Raw genomic sequence first — 13,408 nt, 5'->3', positions numbered from 1 at the left:
GGGCTGGTGTAAACCAGTAATTCAACTGCACCCAATGAAAAGATGCTGAGAACAGCTGAAGATTTGGGTACTAAAGCAGAAAACAGAAAAGATGTTCCACAGATTAAGTACTGGGTATACAGTAACATGCTGAAATGAGCTCTCTTGGCTGTGCCTTTGCCATATGTTTACCTCTGTCACCTAGGAAGGCAATACAAGGGGTCGTTTGATAGTTGGAATTGCTACTCAGTTAGGTGGGGTGGACTTTTCAAGTTTTCCTGCTACATTAGTTGTAATTTGACTTAGATGTTCGACACCCTCTTTATTCAACAGAAATCCTTTGAAGAGATGCTCTGTAAAAATGGTGGGCATGCTCTAGTTTTAAGAAAACAGTGCTCTCTTTTGGGCAAAGACTGTACTAAGAAATCTGTGTCCTGTCAATATGATAGTGATAAGCTAATCACTAAAAGAGACACCATCAAGTGATACTTCTATGGTTTTTAAAACGAAGTTTAATTGTTACAAGTTTCAACATCAAAATGCATCAACTCTACTAGGTGGACAAGTCCTCTCTGCTGTAGTATTTGCTGATGATCAATTCTAGGATGTTTTCATGAATGCTTGTTAATGGCCTCAGTGAGAAAAACTTCCATAAAACATTTGCTTTGGAAATAAATATAAAAGCATAAAAAAAGTGGAAAATCCTTGTTACCAGAAGCCTGAACGTAGTAGATGAAGCAGTAGAGCTATTAACCTTGTGAACCTGTCTCTCTTTTCTACGTCTAGCTACTAGCACAGCTTTGGCTGAGATTAGCATTTTTTAAGCCACGTAGTATTAGGCCACTTTTGTTTTCAATACGCGCTTTGATTTCAGGCTAAAGTATTTTTAGAGGGCTCTAATGAAAATATTTTCAAGATACACATGAAGAACGCAGGATTTATGTACGTTGCTGAAGAAGGAAATCAGGCTGTTAGACCACAAACAGCCAGTTAGAATAAAATTAGCTACCTACTAGTTGCATTTAACTTAACAATAAATTCATGGGCATTGTTTGGAGGGTAAGCCACCAATGTCCTGGGTTGTCTGAGTATAAGGAAGTCTAACAGGTTTTATTGGCAATTTCGTAGAGTGAAAAATGGAGTTCTTTCTGAAATCTTTGTTTATTCTAATAAATGTTAATTAGAATTCTTCAGGATTTTAAATGTTGGCCAAAATTCAGTTGTTGATTAGCTAGTAAGTATCTTAAGGCTTGGAGAGACAGATGAACTGTTTAACAGTGAGCAGTCTACCTAGTATGCTGCTACAAAACTCTGTACAATTTGGGGGCGTTTTCATGCAACAAAACCAGAAGAGCCTATTGAAACTTCTTCACCATATCACATTTTTCAGCATTCTGTTTACAGTTTGGATAACTTGAAGAGGTTTAAGCGTGTAGCCAGGCAGGAGGCCCCAGTAGCATATCGAATTTCTTTCAGCATGCCAATCCATTCCTTCTTTTCATCATCATACCTGCATTTAACAAAATAAGGTCAGAACATAGCTTCATAAAATTTGAGTACATCAAAAGGACAGTCCATATGTTGCAGAGGCTTGTAGCAACCATGTGCTGAAGGATGCCACAAAATGCTGCTTTTGTCCTCTAAAACAGAACAGAAAGATGTTCCTGCACACGCGAGTTGTACTTTTCCTGGTCCCTAAAGCTTGTTGCTTGCCTGTGTCATACTTTAATTAGTCCTATAAAAGCTTCCTCCTTGTCTTAAGTATCCCTTCTGAATTCCTTCAGACTCTTACATATAAAGATGTTTTTTCTGGGAATCCTTCCTATCCTTCTGCCAATTAAACCTCCCAAATTTGCCTTAGCAACTGAAGAGTCACAGCAAAGATACGACAATTTAGATAGACAGAAAAATAAATCTAGGAGATAGGGATTTCTGACTCTCTTGGAACAATTACCCATTTGACTCTTAACATGTGTATGTACAAACCTTTGTGTATACCAGCTTTTCTGCATAAGAATGGCAAGAAACAGAGAATGTTTTCATGGTACACTTACAAGACTAAACCTGCCAACTTACTTGTTTTACGAGTAAAAGAATCTGAAGATTGTGATTTTGGACTGTTCAAATTATTAGTAGGTGGAAGTAGTCATTTAAGTCTCATCTTCATCTGTTATTTTCTGACAAACATTTCTATCTATTAACAAATGCTTTACAACCAGTGCTATGGTTCCTTTCCAGAGTTTAAACATAAAATGAATTCTACCCTCCAGTGTCTATAAACCTCAGTTTTAGATATGGCTGTCCACCAGGAAAGCATGATTAAAATTAAACTTACTTCCATATGTCAGTGACTTCACTGGGTGCAAATTCTTTAGATTCCAGCTGTATCATTGCAAAGCCTCCAATAGCATACAAAGCTCCACCTAAGGTGACTAAACTGATGGAACTTCTCTCTTGAGGAAATTCAGGCATAATCTCCCACCTAAAGGTGAAAAGTAAAACCTAAGTTAAACACACATTAGAAATACTCTAACCTGAATGTGCTAAAATACACCTCTGGGTGACATAAATTCAAGTACCAATGACCACTTGAGTGAATGGTTAAGTAAAAGGAAAAAATTCTGAGGTAAATCAGCAGTGAGTTTCAGTGTCTCCGTCTCCACGGGGACTTCTGCAAGTCTTAAGTGATGGAATTACACCATGATGACATCTCCTCCCAGAGACCTCATCTTACAGCTCTCCTGGTCCCATCATCAGTAGTATGCTTTATACAGATGTATTGTTCCCCAGCTACTCTCATTTTTCCCTATAGTTTCCAAAATGCTTATTCCTTTCAAGTGGTATTAACATAATAATTCGAATTTTAAAAAAAGTCACTCATTAGCATAATTTGTTATTCTACCAGTTCATACCCATGGACGCGTAGAACATACAGACATCCATCCCACTTCTGGATAACATCAACATCAAAACTAATAGGCTCTCACTTGAGTCACTTGACTGTAATAGAACAGAGTAAACCAAGACAAGAACCGGCAGATTTTACCGACCACAAGCCGCATGTTTCTGACCAATGGAAGAGAAGAATGTGCCAAACATCATGGTAACTTTACTTTGCTTTCTATACAAGATGTAAAGGCCAAAGTTCCCTCATAGAATTGCTTCTTGCACAATCTCCATTTTGTATTGTCAAATTTTATAATCAAGTTTCTTTGAGCTAGCATACATTGAAGTTAAAGCTGCTGTTGTGAGGCTGATGGCTCCAATGCCTCCTGCCAGTGAAAACAAATCAGCTAAATGTGTTTATATACAACAGAAGTGCTGATTAACAAAACAAAGATGCATCCAGGACCGCTTACAAGTGTGAGCTATCATAATCAAATTTTACTGATACTATTTTAAAGTTTGTAAATGTGATGATAGCAAGGAAAAGTAACAAAAGTAACAAAAAGGAAAATTAACAGTAGAAAGACACAGATACAGAGAGTATAAACTCCTGTAAAACCGTAATATTTGAGGGATGCTGACTACAAAAGATTCTGCCTGTGAGGAAGAACATGGGAAAGTATCTGGACCAGGTAAATGAGCTCATTCCAGGTATGACTTCCTCTCTTTTGTCATTATATAGCATTGCAGGATATGCACTTAAAAATGAAAGTTTTTCTGGAGTTTTCATATTAAATAAATGAGCAGAATTATCTGCCTGTCACTAGCTTGGTAAACGGTATTTGCTGTGACTAGGTAAGTGAACAGCAAGACATCACAAGGCCACATATACCCAAAGGACATCCAGCTAGTCCTGTTTAGGGCCCTGATGTCTTTTGCTTGGGTTTCATGTTTAGTGCCAGTGCTGTTTCAGCTAGGCTGCACAGCCCTTGCCCATCTCTCCAACTTCTCCACCTATTTTGCCAGCACACCTGTTTGTGTGGCTTTGCGGTCAACTAAGCTGGGAAAGTAATCAGAGACTTTAAAAAAAAAAAAAAGGATAGGGGGTGTTATTTTCACTGCATTAGCTCTTCGATCAACGTTTGCAGTGTAGCTCTGCAAGCACAGAAGACGGTGTTGGGGCAGGAAAAACGGCCAGAGACAGGAGCTCTTCAAGCTGCTGCTGAAGATGGGAATGTAGACCAAGTGTCTCAGTGGGAGTATAACCACCTGAACACATTTGTGACTCTTATCTCAAAGCTCCTAAAAGCCTAGATGATAAAACACGTGCTTAAAAATAGTTTGAATATTGCACTCACTTATTGGTGGTCAGATCAAAAGCTTCCACAGATGCAGTAAGACCTTCTTCAGTGACACCACCTGCAGTGACAATCTTGCCCTTATGGATAGCTGTTCCAAACATCGAGCGAGACACTTTCATTGGAGCCAGGTCTCTCCAGTCTCCTTTCTTGGGATTATATACAAATACTCTATTTGTGCATTTCCTGGGGAGGAAAAAGAAAACCTGTCGTCATTTCTAATGAACTTGTGGCTTGTTCAAGTGAGACCTAGTTGAGCTGGATTGTGTGGGTTTATGGGTGACACCTCTTTCCTCTCCATGACATCCTTTCCCGTATCTAATCTGGGAATCTTGGCATGCCTGCAAAGCACTGATCACATCCATAGAACTAAACCAAATGTTAAATGCTGCTTACAGAGGGCAGCAATTTCACTGTACCTTACAGGAGAAAGACAACGTCCTTTCCCAGTGTATTCTATTCAGATGGGTTTGCGGAGGAACGCACGACAAAGGTTATAAAAGATTGTGCTCCTGTTCTGGATGATTTGTCATGCTTGTATCTTAAATGTCCCATACACAAACAGTGAAAAATTACCACCATGTGCGCAGCAAGTAAAAACTTGGAATTCTCCTAATGTTACACCCATTAAGGTGTAACAGGCATCACAGGTCAGAAAATTTGAAAAACTGACACAGTAATTCCATTCCACGTAAGTATTTCTATCTGGAAAGAAGTAATACTTCCTGTGAGGGTCCTCATAGCTATAGATCACTAATGTGTCTGCAATGTAAGTAAAATTTTCCTTGGCAATAAGTTTGGTCATTAAAATAACTAGTGTGGATTACAATATATATGCAATTTTACTTTATCATAAAAGATATCCCGTATACTGTAATGTGTTCCCCTGTGCCAAATTGTTAGCAACCTTAATCCAGAGATGTAAAAAGGGGGAGCCCTGATTTCTGAGTGTGAGGACATATAAAGGACCAACCAAATAATGTTATTTATAAATTGTACTGAAAAGACTTAGAGACTCACTTGTCATCAGTTTTTCCACCCAGACAATATATCAATCCATTGTTTGAGATAGTAGCATGGCCATATACTTTGATGGGTAGCTTTTTGATCTCACCCCATTTCATTGCCCTGGAACAAGAAGAGTACCACCATTAGGGTCTTTCAACAAACAATGGGCTATTTATATGTCCTCAGTGGGCATAATTAAATTTTAAACATACACAGGATCGTAGCACAGTACTGAATCTAGAGACTCCTCAGTGCGAAGGTCCTTGCCTGCAATTACATAGATCTTGTTGTCTGACTCTCCCAGTCCGAAGAGACACCTGGCTGATGGCAGCGGAGGAAGAGCAGCCCACTCACCAGCGACGCTATCCAGCTGAAATGGCATTAGAACAGGAAGTGTTAGGAAATGCAAATAATAAAAATCCACATAATGAACACTGTTCCAAAAAATTTACTGCACTCACTGTCTCTCATCAGCTCATCTGCTTGCCTGAAAAACCTACCCTTCCCTCAGTGCAGCTAATGAATGATGACTTCTACACACCCATGCTTCATGGCGCTGACAGCTAGCAGAGTCAATGCCACACGAGCTCTCTTTGCATCTGCTCATCCTCACAGAGTTTCTCTCCCTCTTTAAACAAGGAAGATGAGCTTTGTTAGCGCCCTCACTCTCTGGGTTCCATAGCATGTATTGGAAAGGACATGTTGTTCTTGCCTGAAGCGAGCAGACACTCCAGCCACTTCACAGCAATCCATTTAGCCTGTTGTACTCACTGCTACAATGAGAAATGCCAGACATTCTCACACTGTTCCTATTAGTGGTCAGAAAATATTACATGGCAAATGGCACAGATGTTCCTTCTGCAATCCCCAGAGCAAAATATTCATCACAAATGCCCTCAAAAGCTCCTGAGATCTCTGCAGGCACAAGGAATAAAGACTTCACTCCTAAGCAAAAAAGGCAGCTAGTGCAGCTCCACTGGCAATAATATTGATGGATGTCATCCCTGCTGAAATACTCCCATGGCTGACTCAATTCACGTCCGGTACGCTGACACCAACTAAGGAGAAGCAGCAGCAGGAGGACAGAAGGAAAAACATAAGAACAAAACAAACCGGCATTTTCCTAGAATCATGGTGCTTAATTTTTGTTTTGATCTGAGAACTTCCAATTGAACCTGAACACCCTCCAACAGTCAAAAAGATATTTTTTTTGTCTTATATTGCATATAGATTTGCTTCATGATGAACATGGGAGTTTGTGTTGTGTGTGTAAAGGCATTTGGTAGAAAGCAAGAGAAAGTTCAAAGTAATCACAGCCGGATTTTGCTTGGTGAAGTCCTTTTTCCAGATGTTCAACAGCCAAGGTCTCCATGCTAAAATGCATCTCCCAGATTTGGTAGACAACTTCTACTGGACAGGAAGTTTTATTGCAACAGTGAAATTTAGTTCATGGATGCAGATTGCCCTAGTAGTGGGATTTGAGTTGCGTAATGAGATGTACCCATCACACATCACGGCATGCTTAGTGAATCACTCCCGAAGATAACTTATCTACTGACGATAGGGCATGAACTAGTCATGCATTTCTGAGCCAGTGGCAGCCTTGTTTTCTCCTGGGCTCCTCGCTACCAGACAAAATGGTAACAGGTGCTTCACTGGTGGAGAAAGGGAAATCAGTAAGTGAAAACTGGTTTGGGACCACGTTAACATTTCAGAGGGAACAACAGCCACACGCATAATGCCGTCAAGTATTTTAACTATAGGCAGTAGCAGCAGCAAGCAAACTTAAAGATGACAAGTGAGAGAGCAGGATGTCAGGAAACAGATGTAGAGATAGAGGATTCTGAAAACTTTGTAGATTTTTAGCATCAGTCTTGAGGTTCAGTTTTTTAAAGGCCCCCTTCAAAGACTTACTCAGTTCTGGATTACATACATTATCACATGAACATGGTATTTCTATTAGAAGAGTATTTCTGCACTGACATTTGCACTTCCACGATTAGCCTTTCACACCTACGTAAGGAAATGAAACAGTGCTAAACCCTCTCTGGCAAACTAAGACTTTCCTCTCATAGATTCAGCAAATGACTGAAAACAACATTTGAGTGTGAAATCAGTGAACTATACTCCTATAAACACTTAATATTAGCATTTCTTAATATCTGAAGGCTTTAAAATTCTATCCCTGTTTATCATTCATATTCAAAATAGGACTGTGGGCCAATTTTAGGCCAAAGTGCCTGAAGACAGGACATAGCCATCAGCATACTGCATAATTCATCATGAGATAATTTAAATATCCCCCAAAGCATGTAGCCAGGTAGCTAAAAGCATAACAATTAGTTTATGGTGCAAGCATGCCAAACTGTATTTTTGCTAATTTTTCTTAAATACGTTGTGGAAGTTACAGTTTATGAAGACAGAAGATCTCTCTCTTGGTTGAAACATGGTATTTCATGTACGGATATTGACAGTTTGCGAAGAAAACAATCTTCTGCGTCTAAATTATGTATTTTAGAATGCCCTTAAGTTTTCAAATGTGGGTGTGACAAAAGGACTTCTGGAATTTTAGTGACAGTGCATTTCACATACGCACATTACTGTTGTCATGCATGTTATTTCAGATTAAAAAGAAAAGGACATCTCATTAGATCTAGAGCAGCTAAGCACTCAACTTACATAGCGGTTAACAGAAATTCACAAAAGGTATTTTACAAAAATAGTACTAGGCTTAAATTTAGGCATCTGTACCATGAGAAATCTGGGCCTTAAACAATGGAAGCTGGTGTTTAGATACAATATACTAATCCTTATAATCTTTTCTGAGACCTCACCCGGGGCTTGATCTTGAAAGACGCAAGCCCCTTGGTTTTGTTCCTCTCTCCGAGAAAAGGAAGAGCTCTCTATAGACACGCCTCTCCATAAACCGTAGAGAGACTTGACAACTCACTCGCACAGTGTCAGAACACATTTCAGTAACTTTAACAGCTCCTGTTATGGCACCAACAATTCTAAAGCTTATACCTGGAAGAAGTATGACTGGAAAGGCTGATCCTTGTTCTCCTCTTCCACATAGAGTCCTCCAACCACGTAGACCTGATTTTGTTTGGTGACTATACTGGAATGATTTCTGGGAATCTGTTCAGCCAGCGCTGCTAGATAGCATTCGTTTTCAAGAGGATCGTAAGCTACTGCAGCAGTGTCATTAACCAGAAGAATTAGGTCTTTGACAAACATGCCGTGCCTGGGAAGGTCATTTAGGTAGCCAGGCAGTAAATCTTCATCTCCTACGTCGCCATTCACCTCCCCTTTCGTTGACTTTTCTGTACTTTTGCTAGAGTCAGGCAATTTTCCAGCAAAAGCATCCTTAATAATCTTTACTTTTTTCTGAAGGTCTGGGTTGCCTTTAATTATATCATCCTTCTCAACATGGTCTTTGAAATATTTTTCTGGCATAAGACGAAAACGTATGCAGTCAAAAATTTCCCCCAGGCTCTTTACTCTGTTCTCCTTGTCTGTTCGGACCCATCTCATTACTGCTTCAAATACCAGTTCTTCCTTCTCTACATTTAAGCTGTCAGGTGAAATAACTGAGATAAGTTCATGCGGGGCAAGCTGCATGAAGTCCTCTTCTTTGCAGATCTGCACAAAATGATCTGAAACAAAATCACGGGCAGAAAATGCAAGCCTTGGGCAATCAAGCAGAACACCTAATCGAAGGATGGCCAGACAGTTACCAATGGCAAGCCTCTTCTGAAGGTAAGAGACGCACACAGTGAATACAGAGGGAATCTGAAAGCGACTGGCCAAAGCAAAAATATCTTGCACATTAGAATCGTTAAGATCAATACTTGCTGAGTAAAGATATTTGACAATCATTTCCAGGATGTTGGGGTCAACGTTATCTAGAACCACCTCCTTCTTTTTCTCTTCATTTTGTTCGGATAAGAAATACTCACGAAAATAAGGGCTACATGCCGACAGAATCAGTCTGTGGCAAGGCAGGCTTCTGTCACCAGCTTTTAGAGAGCAATCTATGAACTTTTTCTCTTCAAGGAGTTCCTTGAGGCCATCCTGAAGAAGGGTGGATTGGTAAAGCCTGAGCTCTTCAGTCAGTTCCCTTTGGGAATCCATTTCGCAAATACTTGGGAAAGGGGAGGGAGCAGAAAGCTTTAGCTGTTGCCTGCCCAAAGGTCTGTCTGTAAAAAAGGCAGACCAATGTGCTTTGCCCTGCCTGAAGCTTCTGCAACTTAATCTCACTAGCTAAATATAGGCACATACTCTTACAGGTTGGAATTTAGGATGGATGGATGGTTTGGAAAAAAAAAAGAGTTGCTCTCACAGCTGTCAAAGACTGAAAGAAACAACTGTTGCTTTTAGTCACTACGGTCAGGTTTTGCCATGATTCTCCACGCTGAATGAATGAGATTACATGCAATACAAGAAATTGACATGAGTAGGGCCAGCAGAATCCAACCCTCATGAGACAGCTATGAGTAAGACTGTAAATATACATGTTACCAAATATTCTGAAATAGAAGCATTACTAACCAAATCATCAGCAGCAACCACTGTTCACTTTTTCAGCATTGCTTAATACATCACACTGCTGCAGTCATAAAGATATTAAGGAATTCCAGATCTTTCCATCGTCTATACTCTAAGATTATTTTTTTACATACCCATATCTTACCTGCAACTTCTTCAGATATTGACAGTAAGACTGGGAAATTCATGCTGAGCTCCTTCTTAATATCCATTTGGTTTGGTTTATTTGTAAACAAAACTCTACAGTTTAGATATAGAATACACATTATTTACGTAAAGTTCTGCTTTCAAAATGTGGAGGCTCCACCTCCACTTTAGAAACACCATTCTTTATTTTCGATAATCTGTAGACATTATCAATCCTTTTAAATTTGACTGTACTAGGAAAGGTGTTAACTTCTGTTAAAGTAATCCGAAACCAGCTCATAGGAAAGGTAGAACAGAGAATGAAAAAAGTGTAATCCACCATATTTACATTATTTAATGGATGAATAATAATAATAAAAAAATCAGACTTCAACTTATAAAAAGCTCCAAATTGGACAATTGGTTTCAAAACAAATGTGAATTTAGAAAAATTATGCATATGTTGAAGGTTTCATAATTTAGACTGGGAACATTCAGATTTTTATTAAAGATGGCAATACAAATCCAAAATAAATTGAAATTTTAAGTTGTTTAATGTACCTTGATGAAGGACTGCATTTTGCCCATATAAAGAATGCTTTTCACCCACATGGTAAAATGATCTTTGAATGTAATGGAAACAGGATCAAAACATGGCTATTTGATTGCAACATGCACAGCGAGGTAGAGCATTATCAAAGTTTATTGAAATCATGACTGCTTATCAATACAGGTAGTCTATCATTGAAATATATACCTTGAAAGATTTTCTACAAACACCACAACTATATTCACACCACAGTTACTCTACAGTGACAGTCAGCTGCTAAAACAACAGCTGAGAAGAGCTCATTTGACTTTTTCCACTTAGAGAAAATAGCACAGAGGTCTTATCTCTCTAGAAAACATAACAGCTGCATCTTCTTTTAAACAATAAATGACTCATTTCTCTCTAACACGTAACATCATAAAGGTCTAATGACTCAGACACAGAAGCTATTTTGTGCGTGCACTTTCTTCTAGATCATCCCTTAAAAGAAGTGCTCCAGTCAAAAATAAAAAACAAAACAATGAAAAAAAAATCTATTGGGATCTCTGGATTATAATTAAGTACCTGAAATGAAACGTGCTGAACATATAACAAAATTATGAGACATGAAAACTAATATTTGGAACACAGATTTTTGTCAAAGTTATCAGGAACAGCACCGCTGCAACGACAAAGCCAATATGCCCAGATACAAAACCATTCTGCATATGAAGATATTTCTATGTTGCACAGCGTTAATCGAGTTATAGAAATTTAATTTAGATATAATCATTATGAGAAAGTACATCACTGTGTATCAATACATGAATACTTTAAACTGAGCATCTAACTATATACCACACACTGCCCTATCTCACATGGTGGTCTCCACGTATGTAGGAAGAGAAGGCTTCCTTTTCTGACAGACTTCCAGGTAAAATGGCAGCAGTGGTTGGTCCTGGCAGCCAATCACAGGGCAGCATGTAAACATATGGATCATGAAGTTGTAAAAAAATGGTAACTGCTTGCTATAAAATGGTGGCTGAAACCACGGAGAACCCTGTGTTGTTAGGAGAGGGGGCTTCCTGCTCTGACAGCCTTCGGGGAGAAGCAGGATGGGGTGTCCGGTCCTGCCACTCACATGACTGAAAAATACCGAGGGTACAAGTATGTCAAAACCCCCAGCATCCAATCTCAAAGCAGTCTAAAAATGTCAGGTATGTCTTTTTATATAATGGTGGCTGAAATAAAATGGCAGCCACAAAGAGGAGAGACATCTTGGGTCCTTACTCTGGGTGACCAGAGGAAGGGTGGGACTTCTGGAGCTTGTGGAAACCAGACTGCCTGCAGGGGGCAGGGCTTCCACCAGCAGCTGGGGCCCCACCCCCTCTCATATTAAATACTGGTTGTCCTTCCACTGCTTACAGAAACGATGTAATAAATATAAAGCTTTTACGCATATGAGGGGTTTGAATAATCTTTCCTTTATGACATAACTTGAGGACATATTACCTAGTATTTGACTGCTCTTTAGCTTCAGCATGTTTTTTCTCTGCTACTCTGGTCTTTCTAAATTATCTTCCACCGATCTCATAAGCCTAGTAAGAACTCAAGAGTCTTTCCTCGCTTCAGAAACAAATGCAAGCCAATCTCAATCAGGTCATTACTTCCCAGAGTCCCTGGAGTGTGAATCCATCCTTTAGCTTCTCTATTGCAAGTCCTAGTTCTTCTGAAAAAACAGGCTCCCGATCATGTTGCTTTTTTGAATTCACGAGATATGTAAGTAAAATAAAGCAGAAGGTACTTTAAAATTTTATTCTCCCATTTTAACAACATGAATTTTATAGTATGAAAATATATGTTCTTACCTTGTTTTCATCAGCAAAGTAAGCCTGCAAGAGAAAGAAAAAGGAATTTGCAACCTTGGAGGGGAAAAGAAAACCCTCTAAAGACAAATCTGCTAATAATTCCTTGGGGTCAAAACTGTAGTGTTACGTTTTCTTCAATAAATCAGCCTATATGGGTTTTATTTTTGTTTTGTAAACAAGATCACAGGTTTTTTCTATATTGAAATAATTTACAAAAGGGTCCTAACAGGAGTTAGTGATTATGTTATTTTTCATTAAATACCAATCTTTGAATTTTCCATCATAATAAACAAAGATTTTTAAATGGTAAAATTTTCGTTTCGTTACACTGACAAGTATTTTAAAGGGAATAAAATGTTAAAACGAAGGCAACCTGACAGCATCCTAGCACTTTCTGCCTCACATGCAGCAGCATTTATTGCTCAGTTTCAAACACTAACTTAAAATGCGTAAGTAGTATCAAATTCAGTTAACATCATAATCTAAGAAATGAACACAGAGTAACTGAACAATTAACCAAACTTTTCTACTCTCAGACAAGAGATCTGGGAAAGAGATACAATCTTTCCCATTCTCTGTGTGTATGGAAATCAGAGCTCAAACTCTTCAGGAAATCAGTTCTCTGAAAATATCCACAGCTCTAGACAAGCGGGACTAGACCTCTGGACAAGCGGGCTAGATCTTGATATTTACCAAAAAAAAAAGAAAAAAGGCAAAAAAAGGGCAAAAAAAGCCTGATCTTGCTTTAGCTGCCCCTGTAGGCTGGCAAGGGATAGCCAAGAAAATGTTCTCCTGTTCAGCTGATCTCCAGCTATACAAGACTACCAAACAGCACTGTAGTCATCAAGTGTCATGGAATATTGCTGTGGAGCCACTCCTCTGGTCCCGGATCATCTGTATCTCCTATAGCAACCATCTTCTAATCATTCAGAGCTTCCAGTTTTGGTTTAGAAGTGCAGTTACTTAATCCAGGTGACAAAAGCACCAATAAAGCAAACAAAACCTACCTTTACAAAAAAGGCAGGTATTCAACTATGTTGAAGACTGAATAAAAACGTGCAAAAATGAAAAGAAAAAAAGGCAAAAAGTGAGGAAAAAAGAGGGAA

At 39.0% G+C, this 13,408-nt stretch overlaps 2 protein-coding genes across 2 annotated transcripts in view; both read right to left on the bottom strand.

Annotated features, from left to right (window-relative positions):
- Positions 1–822: 822 nt before the first annotated feature.
- Positions 823–9,510, bottom strand: KLHL41 (kelch-like family member 41). Its single transcript, XM_010142715.1, has 6 exons — positions 8,256–9,510; positions 5,444–5,601; positions 5,244–5,351; positions 4,224–4,409; positions 2,315–2,461; positions 823–1,489 (listed from the first exon to the last, which is right to left on the bottom strand). Exons 1-6 carry the CDS (start codon positions 9,363–9,365, stop codon positions 1,378–1,380), a joined length of 1,821 nt encoding a protein of 606 aa, XP_010141017.1. The 5' UTR covers positions 9,366–9,510; the 3' UTR covers positions 823–1,377.
- A 2,579-nt stretch (positions 9,511–12,089) lies between these two features.
- Positions 12,090–13,408, bottom strand: part of BBS5 (Bardet-Biedl syndrome 5) — a gene marked incomplete at its 5' end in the record, with an annotated part of 9,829 nt that continues 8,510 nt past the window's right edge. The window contains 2 exons of the mRNA XM_010142717.1: positions 12,090–12,191; positions 12,303–12,326. Of these exons, the coding sequence (XP_010141019.1) occupies positions 12,090–12,191; positions 12,303–12,326 (126 nt within the window). The remainder of the gene's footprint in view (positions 12,192–12,302; positions 12,327–13,408) is intronic.

This window comes from Buceros rhinoceros, unplaced genomic scaffold (genome assembly GCF_000710305.1).
Source record: "Buceros rhinoceros silvestris isolate BGI_N320 unplaced genomic scaffold, ASM71030v1 scaffold7679, whole genome shotgun sequence".
NCBI lineage: Eukaryota > Metazoa > Chordata > Aves > Bucerotiformes > Bucerotidae > Buceros > Buceros rhinoceros.
The sequence above is the reverse complement of the archived record's forward strand: the minus strand, read 5'-3'. Positions and strand labels throughout refer to the sequence as shown.

Excerpts from the sequence above, each read along its gene's own strand:
- KLHL41 (XM_010142715.1), bottom strand. The coding sequence starts at position 9,365 with ATGGATTCCCAAAGGGAACTGACTGAAGAGCTCAGGCTTTACCAATCC. Across the intron at positions 5,602-8,255 it reads TCCAGTCATACTTCTTCCAG|CTGGATAGCGTCGCTGGTGA; the intron begins GTATAAGCTTTA and ends ATGCCATTTCAG. Across the intron at positions 4,410-5,243 it reads GGTGGAAAAACTGATGACAA|GAAATGCACAAATAGAGTAT; the intron begins GTGAGTCTCTAA and ends TTTCCTCCCCAG.